The 13,795-nt window shown below is 53.6% G+C and overlaps 1 protein-coding gene across 2 annotated transcripts; it reads right to left on the bottom strand.

Moving 5' to 3' along the window:
- Positions 1–2,953: 2,953 nt before the first annotated feature.
- On the bottom strand, positions 2,954–13,732 carry SCARF1 (scavenger receptor class F member 1). Of its 2 annotated transcripts, none has more exons than XM_043583471.1 (11): positions 13,245–13,732; positions 12,860–12,921; positions 12,504–12,605; positions 11,104–11,629; positions 8,687–8,905; positions 8,153–8,281; positions 7,236–7,339; positions 6,626–6,746; positions 5,253–5,374; positions 5,022–5,168; positions 2,954–4,366 (listed from the first exon to the last, which is right to left on the bottom strand). In XM_043583471.1, exons 1-11 carry the CDS (start codon positions 13,460–13,462, stop codon positions 3,507–3,509), a joined length of 2,610 nt encoding a protein of 869 aa, XP_043439406.1. In that variant the 5' UTR covers positions 13,463–13,732; the 3' UTR covers positions 2,954–3,506. The 2 variants fall into 2 exon arrangements, with proteins under 2 accessions (XP_043439406.1, XP_043439407.1); XM_043583472.1 differs by having other exon boundaries at positions 4,253–4,366; positions 5,022–5,131.
- Between the last annotated feature and the right edge of the window lie 63 nt (positions 13,733–13,795).

Below are 13,795 nucleotides of genomic sequence, written 5' to 3'. Positions count from 1 at the left end.
TCTCTCTCTGCCCCTCCCCCACTTGTGTTCTGTCTCTATTTCTCAAAAATAAATAAACGTTAAAAAAATTTTTTTAAACTTTAAATTTCTACAGAGGGAAAAAAAAACTATAAACACCATTAACCGACCAAACACAAATGGGGCAAAGAATTCATACCCTTGATACACATAAAGGCAATTATAAATCAGTGAGGAAAAGAGAAACACCTCACCTGAAAACTGAGGAAAGAGGGGCACCCGGGTGGCTCAGTAGATTAGGCATCTGACATCAACTCAGGTCATGATCCCACTGTTTGTGGGTTCAGGCCCCTAATCAGGCTCTCTGCTGTCAGAGCCTGGAGCCTGGTTTGAATCCCCTGTCTCCCTCTCTCTCTGCCCCTGCCCCACTCACACTCTCTCCCTCAAAAATAAACATCTAAAAAAATATGGGGCGCCTGGGTGGCTCAGTTGGTTGAGCGTCCGACTTCGACTCAGGTCATGATTTCACAGTCTGAGTTCGATCCCCTCATCAGGCTCTGTGCTGACAGCTCGGAGCCTGGAGCCTGCTTCGGATTCTGTGTCTCCCTCTCTCTGCCCCTCGCCTGTTTATGCTCTGTCTCTCTCTGTCTCAAAAATAAAAACATTAAAAAAATAAAATAATAAAATAAAATAGTGGAAAGAATATAATCAGATAGCTCATAGGAAAAAATACAAGTAATTATTAAAGATACAAGAAGCAGCTCAACCTTAGAATAATCATAGAAATTTACATTTTAATGATATAATTTTTGATGGCTAAAAAAACAAAAGCAAAAAAAAAACTTTTATCTGTACAAAGATGTTAACTTTTTAAGAAGCTTTAGCATGTTATCACTTTATTATTCTTATTGTGCTAAAATAATGAGACACCTGCGAACGCAAGCTGGTGCAGCCACTCTGGAAAACAGTATGGAGGTGCCTCAAAAAACTAAAAATCGAACTACCCTACGACCCAGCAATTGCGCTACTAGGCATTTATCCAAGGGATACAGGTGTGCTGTTTCGAAGGGACACAGGCACCCCCATGTTTATAGCAGCACCATCAACAATAGCCAAAGTATGGAAAGAGCCCAAATGTCCGTCGATGGATGGATGGATAAAGAAAAAGTGGTATATATATACAATGGAGTTATTACTCGACAATCAAAAAGAATGAAATCTTGTCATTTGCAACTACGTGGATGGAACTGGAGGGTATTATGCTAAGTGAAATTAGTCAGTCAGAGAAAGACAAATATCATATGACTTCCTTCATATGAGGATTTTAAGAGACAAAACAGACGAACATAAGGGAAGGGAAACAAAAATAATACAAAAACAGGGAGGGGGACAAAACAGAAGAGACTCATAAATATGGAGAACAAACTGAGGGTTATTAGAGGGGGTGTGGGAGGGGGAATGGGGTAAATGGGTAAGGGGCATTAAGGAAACTACTCCTGAAATCATTGTTGCAGTATACGCTAATTTGGATGTAAATTTAAAAAAATAAAATTAATAATAATAATAATAATAATAATGAGACACCATTTCAACCTATTAGACTGGGTGTGGGAACACAGTTCCTATCATCACTTGCGAGAATGCAAAACCACATAACTGTTTTGGACGGTAATTTGGAGTAAGTACCCAAATGGTTACTTTTTTTTTTAATGTTTATTCATTTTTACGAGAGAGAGAGAGAGAGACAGACAGAGAGAGAGAGAGAGAGAGAACAAGGCGGGAAAGGACAGAGAGAGAAGCAGACACAGAATCGGAAGCGGGCTCCAGGCTCTGAGTTGTCAGCACAGAGCCGGACGAGGGGCCGGAACTCACAAGCCGTGAAATCACAACCTGAGCCAAGGTCGGTCGCTTAAGTGACTGAGCCACCCAGGCACCCCAGTACTCAATTGTTTAATGTTCTTACCCTATAACCCAGCAATTCTGCTGGTAGGAATCTCTTCTACAGAAAAAACTTCCATGAGTGCAAAAAGAAATACGGACAAAGTTGTACACCGAATCATTTATTGTATCAAAACAATTAGAAATGACCCAACTTCCCATGGGTAGGGGATGGTTTAAATAACCTGTGTTAGTTCCACATGATGGAATCCCATGCAGCCATTTTTTAATAAAAAGAGGTAGCTTTATAATTACTGACATCAGAAGATATCCAGAGTATATTTAAGTAAAAAACCAAATTCTACAACGATATGCGCACAGGAAAACCTCTAAAAGGAAGGATCTAAGCTGTCTGCAAGATTCTCTGAGCTCTGGGATGGAAGGGGGAGCTGCCGTTTCTGTCCTGACTGGGTAATTCAAGTATGTGAGAAAAGAATTCAGAACCAAAAGGCATTCAATGACAAGTAAGTCTGGCCCCTCCCCTGTCCCTCAGACTCCTCTGGGGAAAGGGGCAATCTCCTTTCTACTCTATACATATCTGTAATGTTAGTACTTTTTTTATTTTATTGTATTTTAAAATTTTTTTTAACGTTTATTTATTCTTGAGACAGAGAGAGACAGAGCATGAACGGGGGAGGGGCAGAGAGAGAGGGAGACACAGAATCGGAAGCAGGCTCCAGGCTCTGAGCCATCAGGCCAGAGCCCGACGCGGGGCTCGAACTCACAGACCGCGAGATCGTGTCCCGGGCTGAAGTCAGATGCTCAACTGACTGAGCCACCCAGGCGCCCCCGTACTTTTTTTATTTTTAACAACATTTTTTTTTTATTTTTTTTGTAAAAAAAAAATTAAATCTAGAGAGAAAAGTAAAAAGAATGTTCATTATAGAACATTTACAAATTATACAGAAGTTTACGAAGGAAGAAAATAAATATCAGCCACTATCTCATCTCCCAGAAAAAAAATGCCACTTGATGCTGTTCCCCCGAATCTTTTTTATGCATATACAAAAAAAAAAAAAAAAAGTCTGCAAAACAATCACAAAACACACACAAAACGGAAGGATTCTAAACATGTATCGTGAAGGAAAAGGAAATGAAATTTATAAGAAGAAAACTTACTTTTTTACACTTAACAGTAAAGCATAAACAGTCTCCCATATTTCCCATATTAAATCTTCTTGCACAACATGATTTTTCATGGTTGTTTAGGAAAGTATCATAAGCAATCTTGCTTTAGCCAATCTTCTATCACTGAATATTTAGGTTGTTTCCCATTTCAGAAAAATGTTTTCCAAATGAAGAAAAGAATAGCCTTTGGGGGCAAACAGAGTCCAGGACAACAGAGAAAAAGTCCCCACGGTCATCTCTTTCCCCTTCCTGACCACACCCAATGGGGTCGCTGCCCAGGCCTTCGAGACCACTCCCAGAGCACTGCCAGGGCCCAGAGCCAACTGGCCTCCAACTCTGACGTTTCCCCACGAAAGGGCAGAGGCTCTGGTATGTCTTTCCTGGCCCTGGGATCTTTTTCCAGCAAAACACAATCTGAGCCAGGGGCAGTTCGTATGCCTACCCTCCATCCATAGTCTTCCTTCTCCCCCAATTCAAGGCTCTCAGGGTGCTGGTGGCCCAGAGATGGGTGCAACATTCTCATACTGGGGCTCCTCCTGCCCCTCCTCATCAGACAGCTTCTGGGGATCCTGTTCCTGAGGGCCATCCTCAGGGGCCAGCTCCTGGGCCCTCCCCGAGTTCTTGGTGCCATCGCCTGGTCCCCTGGCCACTTCCTCTGGTCCAGTTCCTGCAGACTCTAAGGCCCTAGTGAGCTCATGGTTCGGGGCTAAGTTGGGGCTCTGACTGGCAGTGCCGGAGGCCAGCCCGGGGCTGTCCTTATTTCGACTCAGGGCCCGGCGTGGCGGCTTGGGGATGGCACTCTTGACCTTGGGCTCTGCCTGGCCTTTCTGGAAGCTACCAAAACGACGGAGAACAGACCGGACGGGGCCCTCAGATACCTGGGGTGTCCCTGCCAGCATGTAGATCGTGGTCACGGAGCCTGAGCCCTCTGAGACACTGCCTTCAATGGCTTCCACACGCTCAGCCACTGTCCGGCCACCAAGTGGGAGCCGGCGGCGGCCAATGGCTGGATCCCTGGGGCTGGCAGCACCAGGAAGGGTCTCATCCGTTTCTGCTTTCTCCGGGCCCATGGACTCTTCAGCCTCCTGGCTTTCCGGACTCAGCGGGGCCCCCCGGGAGAGCCTCTTGGGCTTTCGGAGAGGACTGGAGAGCTCCCCTGAGCTTTGGCGACTCTGTGGTGCAAACTTGGTGCCTTCAGCAAAGGAGACTGATGGCCGCTTGGCCCGTGCTAGGCTGGAAGTGCGTGGGATAGGGAATGGTGTGGAGGCGTCCTCAGGGGGAGGGATGGGACCTCCAGCCAGGCTGGCCTCTGGAAACTCTCCGTGCGCCACAGTGGCCATCCCTGGCAGAGGAGACAGAAAAGCTTGGCCAAAACGGGGCTGGCCACCCCAATCCGTCCTGTTTACTCAGTTTAGCATCTTCTGGGGATCCTCATCAGTGGGGCAAGGAAGAGGGTGAGGGCACAGAGACAGGAGAAGAGCCTACTCCTTCTACACACTTTTCTCCCCATCCCTTCCCACTTTGAACTGATGCCACACTCTAACCAAGCTAACATTCTTTCAGTGCCACACAGTCATGTCCCTCTCACCTTGGACCTTCACGTGCACTGTTCCGTCCTCCTGAAACGCCGTTCCCATCCCTCCTCAACTTGCGCTTTGTTGACTCCTGACTCCTGAGTCTAGCAGGCTCAGTTCCGATATCACGAACACAGAGACATCTTCCCTGCCCCTAATCACCCCTGACATGGCTGGATTACAAGCCCCTACGTGTATGTCCCCCATCAAAGCATGCATCACCTGGTCCTACACGTGTCTTATTCCTGCCCACCACACTAGAAGGTTGGCAAGGATGGGAATCCGTGTCGCTCTTTACTATGTCCCCCAGCCAGCAACAGTGACCTGCACTTGAATGGGCACCTGATACACGTTTGCTGAAGGAGTAAAGAAGTAGTGGGCAGGGCTGCTCGGGGCCACGCGGGCTGTTGAGGGGTTGGTTACCTTCTTGGGGTGGCACGCAGTAGGCAGGGCCCTCGTCCTCCTCGCCAGACTCAGGATCAGAAGAGAAGGAGTCGTCCGAGGCCCAGCCGGCGGAGGGCGGCTCAATGAAGCTGTGATTGAAGGGGATCTCCGGGTCGTGGTGTGAGACTGCAGGGGGCTCTGGGTCAGGCACGGAGCTCCATGGAAGACCTTGTCCCGTCCCAGCCCCTGACCTGCAGCACCCACACTCACCTGTCACCCAGGGAAGCTTGTGGCTGCTGAGGGAACCACAGGGTAGCGCCGAGCCCAGGCTGGTCAGCGCCCCCCAGACCTGCATCTTCACCCTGGACACGGCGGCTTCATCTCTTGCTGGCCTGAGGGGAGAGGAGGGCAGTCGGTGCACAAGACCACCGGTTGGGGCAGCGTGGGGGCAGGAGAGAACGATGTGAGAGAGGCAGGCTGACACAGCGACTGTCTACCTCGGCGGTGCCCTTTGACAACAGAGTAAAACCCAAACCATTGAGCCTGGGATTTGGGCCTGTCAGAGAGGGCAGCATAGCTCAAATAGAACTGGGTAGCAACTCTGGTTCCGGCTTCCCCCTCTCCGGGCCTCGGTTTCCTCATCTGTAAAGTGGGGACAACTCCTAGCTCTGAGACTCTTTTTCAGGACCCAGTCTAGCTCCAGGCACCTGCTGAGGTTCCCCCAAATGCAGCTTTGTGTTATCATCTGGCTGAGTCCCCAGCTCAGCTATGTTTCTGGAAGTGGCACCACCTCCAGGAAGCCTGTCCTTGACCCCATCCCCAAGCTGCTTCATTGTTATGAACACTCTGATGGCCTTTGTCATTCCCAGCCTCTCCCCACCCCCACGGGAGGGGCTATTGGGTCTGCTCATCTGTGAATCCCCCATAGCACAGAGGAGGACGTGTTCAAGGCTCAGTGCACGAAGTAATAAGAGAGCACCAGACAGAGAATCCAGAACAACAGAGCAGGGGCTTTGCGCGTGCTAGTGACAGGCTGGGTCACCTTGGGCCTCCATGTCCTTCTCTGTGAATTGAGAACGCTAATCCTCCTGCCCCCACATTCCCTGCTTTAAACCTTGCTGCTGTGAGTCTCCAAGGGATTTTGTAAAGGAACAAAGCCCTGTGCAAGCAACATTCCCCTGCAGCAGGCCCCCGCAAGCCCAAATCCTTCCTATTATCTCCTTTTCTCAGGAAGCTACCATCTCTGCTAAACCACTGCTCAGACTTCTGTACTCTCCTTCGAGGGTGGTGGAGGGTGTTGAGGCCTCGTCTCTTCCCCTCCGTGCCCAGAGCTGCCCTGCTGCTTCTGCCTTCCCCGCATTCCCCCTCTGGTCCCTAAACCCTCGGCCTCCTGCTGCAGGTTTGAGATTTGCCATCCTGGTGCCCAGCGCCCACTGTGCACACTCATGCAACTCGGACACTCGCAGGGAAGGCAGGCAGCCGACCTGGTGTCTCCAGGCCATGGCCACTGCCAACTACCTCATGCCCTCTAAGTGTGTGCGCCAAGACCAGCCCTTCCCCGCCGCTGAAAGGAAACCAGATGCTACCTTGCTCCCACCCTGTGGCTTGAGCTGGGGGTGAGGAAGGGGTGAGCCGGCATTCACCTGTCCTTGGGGTCCAACCGGGCGGCCCAGCAGCAGCAGGCACAGAAGGCGATGCCCAGGAGCAGCAGCAGCAGAGGCACAAGGATGCCTGCGATGAGGGCGGCATCCTGACCGTGAGGCCCTGGGGAGAGCGGGGAATGGCCGAAAGTTCAGGGCTTTCCTGTCTTCCACACATCGCATCTCATCTCCAGCTCTGAGTTGCCTCCCCCACCCCGGAATTTTCCACCTGTGGGTCCCTCCCCTTCTTCTGAGAGAGACAGGCTCTGCTCAGCCTGGAGGCCCTCTTCCCAAGGCAGCCTCTCTGCAACCCTGTCCCCTCTTCACGGCCCATGTTCCACAAGCTCTTGCTCCCAACTGTCACGCCTGATACACATCCCGGTGTCCAGACCTGCCTGCTCACGGATGCCAGCCCTGGATGCGAGCCTGGTGTCTCAGCAGGCAAGGGCCGTATCATATCTTCAGGGGTCTCCAGAGCATCCATACAGATTTCAGGTATAGGGAATGTCTCTGAAGTGAGCCCAGCCTCCCTGGCAAGTGATACGTCCCTGAAGCCATATAAAGGGCCCATTTTCCCTGGTCACTGCACCCCACACCCTCCTTTTCACCTTACCCAGCTGGCAGGCCCCAGAGACAGGGTGGCAGGATCCCCCTGGGCATTCACAGGGAATAGAGCAGTTGTTGCCATGGAAGCCAGATGGGCATGAAGTGTTGCAGCTATGGGGTGACAAGAGAAACAGGCTGAAGGCTTGGTGAGAAGGGATAGGGGTGGGCAGAGGACAGGGGAAGGTGGATTTCTGGGCACTGCTCCCCAACCCCTGTCATGCAGACTTCCCTTGAGGATGCCCAAGTAGACTCCTCTGACCTCTGAGGACATTCTAAGTACCCCTGGCCATGTCTGGGAGAATCCCTTAGCCCCTAAGCTCATCTTCCAGAGAGGCCACCCCACAAGCTGCCCCTTGGTCCCCAGCCCCCCAGGGTATACCCCAGAGTATAGGGCAAGATCCACCCCTCATGATGCTCGTCCCTAGCCCATCCAACACTAATGTGAAATAAGCAAGGTGCCAACGGCATCCAGAGAAACGTCCTCAGGGTCTGGAGGTCTGAGTCCGGCCCTGCCCCAAACTCTCTGGGCCTTGGTCCTCTCTTCTATGAGATGAGGTCTCTTCCATTTGATACTACATTCTGTTCTAGAGGCGGAAAACCTGCCATTGGAGACATTGACCTTGATTATGTTTCACCACATGAAGGCCTCACGGGAACAACAATGGAGTTGGGAGTCCCACCCCTAAATAACTTCCCCGGCCTAGTTCCGGAGCCAGGTCTTTGAGATTAAGATTAGATCACTCTGACCCTTCTTCAGAAGGTGCAGACCTCACAACAGGAGGACAACTTCTTCAGTAAGAGCTTGCTGGGTGGGTATCCGGGAGGCAGGCAGGCGGAGAAGCCCCGAGAAGGGAAGTTTAGGACACAGATTGCACTGACGCCTGACCGAGGCCCGTGCCTCCCTGCCAGGGCCCCAGTTCTCACCTGGGTCCCCAGTAGCCAACGTCGCAGACACATTCCCCAGTCACAGCATCACAGGCCCCCTGAACACAGGTGGGGCAGGTAGAGGTGCAGCCTTCCCCAAAGGTGCCGAGCGGGCAGGGGTCTTCACATCTGAGGTGAGGCGAGACTCGGAAGAGGAGGGCAGGGCAGGTCCGGCAGGGCAGACCTCCCCCCCCTCAAAAGGTCCTATGCGTCTTCCCCCATGCTTCTGGACTCAGGGCCCCAACTGTCTATGCCTCAGCAATGAAGCTCAGGTGTTAACAGGGCCTTGAACCTGGGGCCAAACCCCATAGGTGACAAGACTACAGATCCCTGGAGGGGGAAGAGAGCAGGATACCTGAGCGGTGAGGGAGCTGGAAGAGAAGCCTGCCCAGGGCTTCATCAGCACCCCTCTCTCTTCTGTCAGTCTTGGCCAGGAGGCAGGCCCCCAGTGGGGGAGGGGCCAGCTATCCCAGGGCTGGAATGAGGACCCTGAAGGAGGGGGGCCCCCCACCCTGAGCAGGCTGGCCCCCTCACCTGGGCCCCAGCCACCCAGGGTCACAGCGCTGACAGTGCCCAGTGTCTGCCTGACAGGCCTCCCCAAGCCGGCAGTGGGGGCACTGCTTCCGGCAGCTCTCGCCAAAGGTTCCGGGTGGGCAGGGCTGGTGGCACTGGGTTCCATTCCAGCCCGGCTCGCAAGACTCACAGCTGCCTGTATCTGCAGAGCATGGCTTGTTCTGCTTGCAGTGGCCGCAGCTGGGAAGAGAAGGAGTCATGGGAGCACTGAGGAGCCCATGGATGGAATGCCCACCCAGGCCTCCAGGGACACTGGAGAGCATCCAGGACACTCAGGCAGGTCTCAGCCTCAGTTTCCCCATGTTGTACAACAAAAAGACCGGACAGATGATCTCCGTAGGATTCCAGCCCTCTCCTTCCAACTTCCCATTCCAGGACCCATCCTTCCCAGGGTCCCAGGATTAGCCCAGGCAGAGCAGCCAAGATACCTTGGCCAACCTTCTCCCTCCTATCCTTTCTCCTCTCTTCCTCCTACCCACGCCATCTCTGAGGTCTGGTATGACTGTGACTCTTCTATCTCGTAACATAAAGATCCATAAAAATTAAAACATGTCTGTTTTCATCACTATAATTTCAAGTTTATCTTATGTTTGAAAAAAAAATGCTGGGGCACCTGGGTGGCTCAGGGAGTTAAGTCTCGGACTCTCGATCTCGGCTCAGGTCATGATCTCACAGTTTGTGAGTTCGAGCCCCCCCATCGGGGTCTGGGCTGACAGTGCAGAGCCTGCTTGGGAGTCTCTCTCCCCTCTCTCTCTGCCCCTATTCCCCTCTCTCTCTCTCTCTCAAAATAAATAACTTAAAAAATATATTAAAAAATGCTTTCCCCGGTTTTTTGGAGATATAACTGACAGTATACAACTTAAAAAAAATTTTTTTTAATGTTTATTTATTTTTGAGACAGAGAGAGACAGAGCATGAATGGGGGAGGGTCAGAGAGAGGGAGACACAGAACCTGAAATAGGCTCCAGGCTCTGAGCTGTCAGCACAGAGCCCCACGCGGGGCTCGAACTCACGGACCGCGAGATCACGACCTGAAGCCGAAGTCGGACGCTTCACCGACTGAGCCACCCAGGTGACCCAACAGTATGCAACTTTAAAGTGTACAGCATAACGACTTGACTTACATATAGTGTGAAATGATCACCACAGTAGGTTTAGTTAATATCCCTCATCTCATATAGGTACAAAAAAGGGAAAACAATGGCTTTTTTGTTTGTGATGCAAACTCTTAGGATCTACTCTCTTAGCAACTTTTCCAACAAGGTTTACCTTATTCTAATTTCTTATTGATTCTTTTTTTTTTTAATTTTTTTTTTCAACGTTTATTTATTTTTGGGACAGAGAGAGACAGAGCATGAACGGGCGAGGGGCAGAGAGAGAGGGAGACACAGAAACGGAAACAGGCTCCAGGCTCTGAGCCATCAGCCCAGAGCCTGATGCGGGGCTCGAACTCACGGACCGCGAGATCGTGACCTGGCTGAAGTCGGACGCTTAACCGACTACGCCACCCAGGCGCCCCAGATTCTTAACAGTTTCTTGACAAGGTTCCCCCCAGATAATTATTTGGAGTCATATGCTTGGATCAGACTCATTTGTTCATAAAATCAACTTAGCAGACCAGCATCAAAAAAAGAAAAATAAAAACATTACAGTATATATACACATATGTGTGTATCTATACACACATATGTGTATCTATACACACATATGTAATATATATTATATATATGAAGCAAAGATAAGTATATGTTGTTAAGCTTTTACCACAGAGGGGTGTGAATGAGATAGGGGGGATGTAACACGCATTTCTTTTTGTTGTTGTTTTGCTCATTTTATTTGTTTTTAAGTAAGCGCCGTCCCCAGCGCCCAACCTGGGGCTTGAACTCACAACCCCCAGATCAAGAGCCAAATGCTCTACCTACGAGCCGGCCAGGCACTCCTAAAACCCATTTCTTATTGTGGGTGGGGCCCGCCTAAGTTTGAAAGCCACGAGGTCTAAAAGGGACCCTGCAATCATTTCGTCACGTGGTTCATCTTTTCTCTGCTTCTAAGTAGAGCTTGCTAGTACTCCTATTGTCCGTTTAACAGTAGCCGGACGTAGGGTGGGCGAGGCCGGACCTAGGGGCATCGGGGGTCTTTTCACCCCTTTCATCCCGTCCCTGTATGTTTTTGCCGAGGGCACCGCGCGACGCCCCTGCCGGGCCCATCCCCTTTCTCTCCCGTTCCCTTCAGCTCCTTCGCCCGCCCTCCCCGCGTTCTGTCCACACCCCCACCGCCGGCGGCCCGTCCCTCTGCCCGGCTGCTGCGTGAGCCCCGTCAGCACCCGCCCCCCGCACGCCCTCCCCGCAGCCTAGCCGCAGCCCCACGGCCCCGCTCACCTGTCGCGGCAGTGCGGCCCGTAGCTGCCGGCGGGGCAGGGCAGCTCGCAGCGCGCGCCGCGGAAGCCGGGCGGGCAGGCGCACAGGCCGGAGACGGCGTTGCAGCGGCCGCGCACGCACTCGCACTCATACCGGCACTCGGGACCCCACCGGCCCGACCGGCAGACGCAGCGGCCGGTCTCCTGCGCGCACGGCGAGCCGTGGCAGGCGCAGCGGAAGCTGCAGCGGCGGCCCCACCAGCCCGGCTCGCAGCGGCAGGAGCCGTTGGTTTGATCGCAGCGCGCCACCGCCGGGTTGCACTGGCACGGACGGCGGCAAGTGGGCGACCACCAGCCGGGCTCGCAGCGGCACGCGCCCGTCGCGGCGTCGCAACGCCCGTGGGGGCCGCAGTCGCACTGGAACTCGCAACGGCTGCCCCAGCGTTCCGCCTGGCAGTGGCACACGCCCGTGGCCGGCTCGCACTGGCCGTGTGGGTGGCAGGCGCAGGTCTCACGGCAATCTGGGCCCCAGTACTGACTCGGGCAGCCTGCAGGAGTCGGGTGGGGAACATAGAGGGGTCAGTGGGCTCAGGGCCAGGCGCGGATCTCCGCCCTGCGCGCCCTTCCACAAGGAAGAGAGGCGCCAGGCCCACCCTCCAAGAGCCGGAGACAGACCCTTGAACATCTGGCAGCCTAACCTCCTGGGGCACAGCTCACTTCCTGCCTCAGACTCAGGAACTACAGAAAGCCTTTGGAGTGGCCCAGACTCCCACTTCATACTCCAGAACACACTTAAAGTTCCTGAGTGGGAAAGGTTTGCCCAGAGTCACACAGCAGTAGGATTTCACTCAGGTCCCTTCCTCTCTCTCATGCCCATCCCCCTTCCCTCCACCCCCACCCCACTAGAGATGACAGGGCGTCCCAGTGTCCACCCCTGCCTGGATACTGACCATGAGGGTCACAAGAGAAGCCACATTTCCCCCCTTGCGTCTCCTCTCAGCCCTGATTCCTGGTGGCTGCTCTCTGGCCATCCTGCCCACCAGGACAGGGCAGAGCCCTGCCAGATTATCTCCTTCCACCCTCCTCCACACGTGTATAAAGTGCACACGAAGGAGACAGAGAACGTGTCCATTTTGTGATCAACAGGGGTAACCACCCTCTTTTCTGAGAAGTTGTGGATGGTGAAGGGCCCAGAACTGAAAGTGTGGGTAGGGCTTTGTGGATATGGGTAAAAACCAGATGACTCAGGGCATCTTCCAGGAATGCGTCACTTCCTGACTCTGGGCCTCAATTTCCTCAGTGAGGCTTGGAGGGATTCTGGCTCTGCCGTTTTAAGATCACATTTCTACCCGCTTTGCCTCCCCGCTCCCCTCCCTGGTTCCGCCTGACAACTTCATCCTCCAGATGAAACTCAGGACTCACGGGAGTTGCACTGGGCCCCAAAGAATCCAGGTTTGCATCGACAGAGGCCTGGTTTCACGCACACTTCATCTTCCCGGCAAGCATCCAGCCCCTCACAGATGGCTGAAAAACACCCCACCCAGGTGGGAAGGACAGTGGCATGGCACCAACCAGGGGACACTCTGCCCCTCTCACTGGCTCCCAGCGCCCTGCCCCGTCAAGAGCCATTCCCTCAGGGCGGGGGGGGGGGGTGTCAGGATGGACCCTAGCTCTAGGGCTCAGAAGGGGAAATAGGAGGCCCCAGGAGGGGAGGCAGGAAGGGTCACTGGACTATGTTCTCCTTTCTTCTCAGGTGGGGATCCGTTCTGGCTACTCACGGATAGTGCATTCTTGGTCTTTCTGCCTCCAGCCTGGGCAGCACTGGAGCTCAGCAGAGGGGCTGTGGGGCAGAGAGGGGTCAGCCGGGGGACAGACAGACTGGCTCCGCAGGTGGATCACTGTCTCTGGCTGAGATGTGGGAGGCTGCCTCAGCCCCATCAGGCAGGCCTAGCCAAGAGTCACAGCCCCAGTGTCCCCAATTCCTTCCCTTTCCTTCCCTGGCCCTCCCACCTTCTGTCTTGACTACCCACCACCTTCTAGGCTGTCCCCAAGCCCCCCTCCCTTCAGCCCATGACCTCTTCCCTCATGTCCTCCTTCCCTGCAATGCTGCAATACCAGTTCAGGCACCCCCCCCCCCCCCATCAGATTCCTACAAAGACCCACCTGCCGGCCGTGCAGACATGCCGCCCGTTGGGGTCCAGGTTGGACCCCTGGGTACCCTGTGTCCAGAGCAGCAACAGTGAGACCAGCAGCCTCAGCCCCATGGCGGCCAGTCCAGCGGGAGGGCTTGGGTTAGTCTGGCCCCCACGGCTCCCAACCCCCTCCCTGCTTCCTTCCAAGGCCTTTCCTGAGGAAACCAGTGCCGAGAGGCGGGCTGCCATGAGGCACCTCCCTGAGAGGGCGGGCGGGTGGGTGCTGGGAAGACCAGACGCCAGAGAAATGAAAAGGAAAGCTGAGGGCAAAGGCTGAGTCGGGGCTTTAAGGGGCTGGTCTCAGTGTGGAGGGGGCAGGAAGATGAAGCTGCAAATCCTAGGGTACTGGGGACAGGCGAGGGTGTGGGGTGCGAGTGGGAGCCACATCTTTCCATTAGGTCATGCTACCCAACGGAGGCCCTAGCTGGGAGACTTCCCCACCCACTAACAACCAACAAGACCCTGTGAGGAAACCTCAGCCTGCCTTTGGTCCTGGCAGAGTCAGGCGGGGGCAGACCAGTC

Source organism: Prionailurus bengalensis, chromosome E1, assembly GCF_016509475.1.
Source record: "Prionailurus bengalensis isolate Pbe53 chromosome E1, Fcat_Pben_1.1_paternal_pri, whole genome shotgun sequence".
NCBI classification, from domain to species: Eukaryota; Metazoa; Chordata; class Mammalia; order Carnivora; family Felidae; genus Prionailurus; species Prionailurus bengalensis.
This window is presented reverse-complemented; position numbering and strand designations above follow the sequence as displayed.